Source organism: Strix uralensis, chromosome 4, assembly GCF_047716275.1.
Source record: "Strix uralensis isolate ZFMK-TIS-50842 chromosome 4, bStrUra1, whole genome shotgun sequence".
NCBI classification, from domain to species: Eukaryota; Metazoa; Chordata; class Aves; order Strigiformes; family Strigidae; genus Strix; species Strix uralensis.
Window position 1 is genome coordinate 71,108,548 of NC_133975.1, and position 7,431 is coordinate 71,115,978.

The following is a 7,431-nucleotide window of genomic DNA, read 5'->3' on the forward strand; positions in this document are numbered from 1 at the left end:
TTTTCTCTGGGGAACATCATTTATAAGCTTCCTTTGAATTACTCCTCTTCCACTGTGCCTATTTGTCAGTGGTCTTGGAAAGTTTCCAGCATACACCACAAAAAAAAGAAGGGGAAGGCAGAACCCAGTTTCTCGGGAAGAGTGCTGTGCTCTATTGTCTTAATTGCCAGTCAGCATTTGGAGTTGCCCTTCCAAGGTCACAAACTGATGGCACAAGCGTGGCAAATGCATTGCTGTATGTACAGACTCCCTCTCCTGCAGGGTTAGAGCATTCCCAGTACTAAGCAACAGACATGATGCACTGTGCAGTTTTTTCCCCCAACTAGTTTTAGGTTTTCGGTAGCAACCTACTGAAATTCAGCTAAATAAAGGCTACTGGAGAACATGGTAGACTAATGAAGTACAGTTCATTAAACATTAGTAAATGTATAAAAGTCAAAGTGCATCCTAAAAAGCTCAGCTTGACTGAAACAAGGCAGCCTCTGCTGTATACTTTTGTTGACTGGATAAGCCACCACCGCTCAACTCAAATCAGTTTTGTAACTGAGTTCATGGAGGGCTCAGGCTGCAGAGCAGACGTCGGGGCAGTGCAGCAAGTTCTTAGTTACTGAGCCAAGACATGCAAGATGTTTCTCTCTAATGCATGCTTGTCAGCTCGACAGAGGGCTGATTTTTTAAAAATTCATTTTAAGTAGCTGACACCATAGCAGCTGTTCAACATCTGTGAAGAATTTATACTGCTACCTGCTGCGTGTCCAGACAACCAGAAGGACAGTGTTGTATCAACTTCCAGGTTGAAGCAGCCCAGGTTTCACAGGGCAGCCCTTGCCAAAAAGCTTTAGAAATGAATGCCAGTTTAAGATGGTAGTACTACCCCTCGGTGATTTTAAGGTATTGGCAAGACCACTAACATCAGATGTAAAAATTGTTTTATTAGCCAACCTGGAAATGGCTTAATTAAACCCACTTCCATGCACTCACTGTTTTACATGCAAAGAACAGCAGGCACAGGGCAGCATCACTCCATTTACACAGGTTGAAGGTAAACTTCTACATGATCTAATGTGATTATGTGCTAGCTTGCTCATGCAATGGTTCTAGAACTAACGAAAAATAAGACCAGTTGGCCTACGTTTTTGCTGCGTGCCACAGAGGAAGCCTTTCTGAGCAAGAGGGATGTACAGAATCCATACCGTTCTGCCCATAGCCCATCTGTGCCAGATGTTCCCTCCTCTTAAGGGCACAGAGCAGTAGTTCACCCTCCTGCAGTTTAATCCCTCCACCATCCATCCCCAAAGAGGTACTAGGTAAGCAGACTGATGACTAATTTTTTTTAGTAGATAGCGATGGGCTTCCAGGACAGCTAACACATCAGTGGGAACTCCATGGGTTGAAATTAGTATCAGTTTTACACTTTGACTAGAAAATACCTATAGCAAGACCATTTTCTCTGTGCCAGAAGAGAGAAGCACAGACCAGTGTACTCATTTTAGCTGCACAGTCCCTGCAGCAGAGCGTTCAACCTTTAACCTGTCGGAGATCTGGCAGTGCAATACAGGACATGGCAATGCAGGCTTCCAGGAGCTGGCACAGCCTAAAGAACCTCGCAAGAGTCAATTCCAGCAAGGTGTTCTCCTCATAGCTATAGTTTCTTCCAGTATTAGCCGTTAAACCACATTTTGGATCTATGCTAAGTCTCAGTTTAAACTAGACAGTATAAAAATGCTACAAATATTGCTCTGGAGTCCAAGTCATGCTTATTTGGAAGGAGAAAAAGCCCTACTATAATAATGCACCGCTAGTATTCATGTTTAGTCTATAATTGGATAAGCAGTCTCAGACTTTACGGGGTCTGCATGGTTAATTCCGTGCTCAAAGAGAACATTTTTATAAAAACCCAGCTAAATATTTTAATAAGTTGCATGTACAAAAGATTTACATTAAAACCACATAAAACTAACTTCATAGTTAAGCTCACCAAAACCTGTATTAATATTCTGAGTGATCACATCTAGAATTTTGAACCATGTTTAAAACTGTACATCGTTTTCTTGTAATATACATCTTTTTAAAAGATCAGTCTCTTGATTATTACAATAAGTTTAGTGTCTCTGGTGGGTCAATAAGCGATACTCCATGGTACCTAGGGAGGAAAGAAAAGACGCAGGATGTCATCTTGCTCAAGTGCTCTCTGCTGCAAAGAGCAGCACGCGGACTGCAGCCAAGCACACCTCTCACAAGGTGGGAAACGTTCTGGGGCTTGTCGGCTACCACGCCGACACAGATTTTTAGGAGCGTTAAGTACCATCTCCTGCCTACCAACTGTCAGAACGTCAAGAACATGCCTCCAGTTTCTACCTGACGGTGCAGGCAGGGATGGCAGGCCTGGTGGTGAACACCAAGTATTGCTCAACAAAACACTGTGCAAAAACCTGGGGAGTCTTGTCACCGGTTCACTTACACAGTAGCTTTGGTTCTGACTGAAGACTCAAGACACACCCCGCCACCCCATCCCATCCCGCAGGACTCATCAGGCATAATATAGCAGCTTATCCCCTGTCTCTAGAGATACTCACTTTGTACTCTTGTACTTTTCCCTTATGGACTGTTGTGTGTGCTGTGCTGCTTTGAGGTAGGTCTCGTGTAGGTCCATGAGGCAGGGCTTGATGTCTTCAAGGGTGTAGCCCGTTACTTTGCACAGGGATTCAGGCTGAGGGGGAAAGGAAAGGAAGAGGGATATTTGAGGTTTTTCTGTTTGCTTAATGCTGACAACGCTGGTGGAGTTTTCAGCTTCCTCTTGAAACACTGTTGTTCTAGCAGTGTGGCAGAGTGTCCTTTTCTCAAGCACAAAGTACTTTAATACTGCTCAGATTTTAGCAGTTCATGTAGATTTACAGTAACCCTGAAAACTATCATATTCTAAACAAGTATTCTTTGCCTCTGGTGCTTAGGCTTTCTTACCACCCACTTCCTCATCAGGAGGAAGCTGCGTACAGCTTTGAGGAGGATCACCGGAGCGAAGTGCATCAGTAGATGCCTCTTCCTTCCAAGAAGAGGTGCATGTCCCTCCCGTCCCCCCATTTTCAAGTGGCATAGGGAGCAATCCCTAATTAGCAGCTTAGGAGCACGGAGGGGCTGCGACTCCTGCAGCCCAGGCCCCAACATTCACAACTGCGTACAAACACACTAAATGTGCATAAAGGTGTGTGAAGGCTCAAGTTTTACTGCTACATACCCAGGTTTGTCCAGTGATCGTGTAGCCTGCTAGATGAAATGCTGCAGCAGCAGTAACTGAGGGCAAGTATTTCAGGAAAGGATCAGCATCAATTAGACTCAGCTCCCCAAGGTACTGCAAGGGAAACGAGAGAAAGGGAATCACCTGCTTACAAAAGGAACTAGAAGAGCATTTAACAGTCACACTAGAACCCTAATTTAAGCCTCCAATCCTGCCATCAGTCAGAGGAACAGCTTTTACTGGTTTCCACTTACTTTCTCTTTTAGCATCTACAGTTAGCTACTGTCAGTGTTCCCAACGCATGCTTTTTCAACACTACCTTTTATATTTAGAGGTATATAAGAGCTAGAGAGAAGAGTGCAGTCAGGTCTGACCTTTGCACAGTGAGACAAAGGCTTCTGTTTAGGAGCTCTGGTACCTGCCATACAGTTAGGATTAAATATAACTGTAGCTGAAAGGCTATCTGTGCTGTGCTTTAGAAATTAGCCTCCGGATTTAGAGCTCACTGCTTGTTGAGGGGAAAACCAAAACAAAAGTCCTTTCTAGCCAAAGTGGGTGGGTAGGTGTGGCAGTTTTAGATAAGAGGGAAACATCTAGCAGTGAAACAAGCCCCAAATTAAAGTTCATCAATCTCTGCCTGCTCTGAGTGAGCGTGCGTGCTTGAGCCAGGCCAAGTGCCAGCCTGCGATAGGAATGGAGCACTGAGACACTCAGTGGCCATACGAGAGTTCGAGAGTTCGGTGTCCAGTGGTGCGGCACCACTTCTGAGGAGCACGTGTCACAATGTACGCACCCTCCAGAGCTCACCCAGAGACACCACACATTTAAAAATAGGAGGAGGCAGGGAAGCCTGGACTGAAGAATCCTTTAGCATTTCTTTTCTACTGGGACTAGGAAACATTGCTCGTAAAGTGCATTAATAGTAATAGAATTAGTCTCCAAGCTAGTAATTCTTACCATTGACAGGCTCTCCACTTTAGCATTTGTCTGCTCATGTAGGAAATACTGAGTGAGGAACTGGTTGATTGTTGGAGCTGCCAAGTCAAAGGACAAAACCTTCAAAATTAAGTGCTCCATCCTTAGAACCTGCTTCTTGGTATAGGTGTCGTCTGTGATGTAAACAAACTCTGCTACTTCAGGAGGGTAGATTTCTTCAAACTTTCTGCCAGGAGACATAGTTATGAGCAAATAACTGAGTACTAGAAAAACAGATAACCAGCAACATTTCATGAAGGCCAGCATGCTAATTTAAATTCTGACTTGTGAAGTAGCTGGGCACTGTTACCAAACAAGCTTACTGGGTTCAGTAGCTCTTGAATCAGCAGCATTTGACGTTACAGAGCTACAATAGCCTGATATTTTAGCACTAAACAATTTGGGACTCACGAGTTACTGAAATTCCAGAAGAACCCACTAAACTAATAATTGGCGCAAGCAAAACTTTCCTTTCGCGTGCCTTGTGCATATTCCCCTCAAATACTGTTCAGAAGCCTTCTGCTGCTGCAGCTAGAAATAACGAAGCCTCACATTAGGGCAATCTACAAAGATAGCCTAGAACCTTGCTTGCAGAGTTTCAAACTGCCAAGCTTTTAAGGGGATAACTCCCGATTTTTCTTCTAGTGTGAAGCCCTCCTGAGTCAGTCTGGCTATAGACAACAGAATATGCAACAGCCACAAGATTTCCACCTGTATGAGACCAGCATGTGGAATTTAAAATCAAGCAATTTCACTTACGATGCAAGCAGCATAGCTGCAGTACCCACAAGCTGTAGTTTTCCTCTCAAAACAGACATCGAAGAAAGAAACCTGTCAATGTAATTTACAGCTAAGTGCAGGGTTTCATTCTGTAATTTGTATTCTTCTCCGACTTCCACCAGCCAGTCCACAAGAATAGCTCGCATGTTGTTTGTGATATCAGGTTGCTTCTTCATGTAACCTATTTTAGGCTTGCATTTCACCTGTAGGTTTAGATGACAGATAAGATTTGAGATTGGACTAAGTGCCAGTAGGGAAGCAACAGTTTAAGCTCCATTTACCACAGTTTAAACAAATCAGAAGTAAACAATGGTTAAGTCTAGGATCAGTCAGTTATATTTCCATTATATAAGCTCGCTTTCCAGCTTCCGTTCAGTGCATGGCACAATCAGCTTCATCATGAGAAACCAGCCTTGTGTGGGCAGCAGCGGACACAGCATCTTCTCTGTTTCTAGTAAGCTTTAGTTTAGTCACTGTAGTAGTAATTAATGTTCAGATGCATTTCTCAACCCCAAATTTCTCCCCCATAAGCTGTATGCAAATAAGAAAAGAGACGGCAGCTCACCTCCATTTCCCTAAGGTATGTATGGATATCGCTGATATAGTCTGGCACGTTATTAACATTTGGTTTTTTCTCTTCTGCTTCTGAGGTTATTGAAATATCCATAATGCTTGGAGAATCTAAGCAGAAGATAACAGTCATGTTAAAAGGGGCACCCTCAGACCCCTCCCTCACGGCACAGGGAGCTGCCCTGTTTTGCAGGGTGGCGGTGGCAGCCCCCCAGGCCTCCTGGGCAGGCAGAGAGGGCAGACACTCAACCAACCAGACTGGGAGCTGAGGAGGCTCTAGGGAAGCCAAAATGTTACTGCAACAGGGAGCTTCCCGTTCCCCTTTCTCCCCCCTAAGAATAAAGGGATGGGAAACTCTTTTGCAGTCATGTAGTGCTCAGGGCATCCTGTGTTACCTTGTTACACAGATGTGACTCCTGTAAGCTTAACTACTGCAGCTCAGAACGGGGCTGGCGTACCAGAGCTTTTGGTAGACTGCAGAAGTGGACCATGATGAAATCAGCCCTCATATTCACACGCGTGTTACAGAAGATGGATCTGACAGCTCCCATTTCTTACGTACTGGGAAGAGCTCAAAACACTTACACCAGTACAGGCTATTCACTGGGAGAAAAGCCTATTAAGGCTGAGGATCTGCCTGAGTCAAGTCCCCTTCTAACTCTACAATGGTAAGCCTAGGGTGAGACCTTAAGGGCAAGGGCACTTGCCTGTAACCTGGTTTCTCTCGTGCATAAAACTACCCACAAAGAGGAGGGAATGGAAGTGTAGAGGAGTGTAGAGGCTCAAGGAACCGATAGCTCAGCTGGATTGAAAACCAGTTGAAACCATTGAAAAACCTGTTGTACGGTAATGGCAGGCTCAAAGGAACCAAATCAGTTTCAGTAGCTGAAAAGGTACCTTCTGAGTCGAACCAAACCAGTCTGTCCAGAACAGTTTCAGGACCTGCAGTTCTGCTCCGGTTTGCTCTGGAAATCGCTCCCCAGGGCACACCTCGGCACAACCCAGCTCACCGCCCTGCAGGCTCGGGCACCGCCCGGGGCCGGGCCGGGGCCCCCAGGCGCGCACCAAGGCCCCGGGGCAGCGCCGCCCTCCCAGCGGCCGCGCAGCTCGGCCGGCAGGGCCTCCAGCCGGGCCCCGGGCAGGGCCCGCTCGGGGGCTGTCGGAGCACCGGGGGGGTGGGTGTCACGTACCGAAGCTCAGCTCCATGGCGTTGCCCAGGGGCGCCAGGGGCCGCCGCTCACCCAGGGCGCAGACGGCCGCACGCAGCCCCAGCGCCGCCGCCGCCTCCTCCTTCTGGGTCGCCGGGTCGCCCCGCCGCCGCTGCTGCTTCCCGTCCGGCTCGTCCACATGGATGGCGAAGGGCTGCTGCCCGCCGACCGGCCGCCCCGCCGCGCCATGGCCCTCACCGCCGCCCCGCGCCGCCTGCGGGGAGAGCGGCCCGTCAGCGCCGCCGAGAGCCCGGCCCCGCCGCTGACAGCCGCCGCCGCCGCTGACAGCTCCCGCTGCCCCAAGATGGCGCCCCCGCCTCCCACCTCCTCCTCCCGCGCCGCCCCGGGCCCGCCGCGCCCCCCCTCACCTGCGGCGGGATGCCGGGCCGCTGCTGGGCGCCCCGCAGCAGCCCCAGCACCACGCGGGGGCCGGCGGCGGTGGGTGGCGGGGCTTTGCCGCCCGGAGGGACGTTCTCCTGGTTCTCCTGCCCCGCCAACATGGTCGCGGCCGCGGGTGGCGGCAGCGCCGGAGGACGGGGACGGGACGGGGACGGGAGGCGCCGCCGGGCGGGGGATGGGCGCGACTCGTGCCGGCGGCCACCGAGTCTCGCGCCGCGGCGCCGCTCTCGCCGTTCAAGTAGCCCGCGACTATTGAATCGGCCA

General features: G+C 48.9%; 1 protein-coding gene across 1 annotated transcript; it reads right to left on the bottom strand.

Moving 5' to 3' along the window:
• Nucleotides 1-77: 77 nt before the first annotated feature.
• CCNA2 (cyclin A2) lies at nucleotides 78-7,268 on the bottom strand. The gene is made up of 8 exons (XM_074867241.1): nucleotides 7,093-7,268; nucleotides 6,751-7,049; nucleotides 5,556-5,671; nucleotides 4,970-5,193; nucleotides 4,193-4,397; nucleotides 3,236-3,349; nucleotides 2,577-2,710; nucleotides 78-2,143 (listed from the first exon to the last, which is right to left on the bottom strand). Exons 1-8 carry the CDS (start codon nucleotides 7,266-7,268, stop codon nucleotides 2,092-2,094), a joined length of 1,320 nt encoding a protein of 439 aa, XP_074723342.1. The 3' UTR covers nucleotides 78-2,091.
• Between the last annotated feature and the right edge of the window lie 163 nt (nucleotides 7,269-7,431).

What these genes read in the sequence shown, in the direction of transcription:
- CCNA2 (XM_074867241.1), bottom strand. Translation starts at nt 7,268, where the DNA reads ATGTTGGCGGGGCAGGAGAACCAGGAGAACGTCCCTCCGGGCGGCAAA. An exon ending in CATACCTTAGGGAAATGGAG is followed by an intron (nt 5,194 to 5,555) that starts GTGAGCTGCCGT and finishes CTAAACCTACAG; the next exon opens with GTGAAATGCAAGCCTAAAAT. An exon ending in CGATCACTGGACAAACCTGG is followed by an intron (nt 2,711 to 3,235) that starts GTATGTAGCAGT and finishes TTTCCCCCTCAG; the next exon opens with CCTGAATCCCTGTGCAAAGT.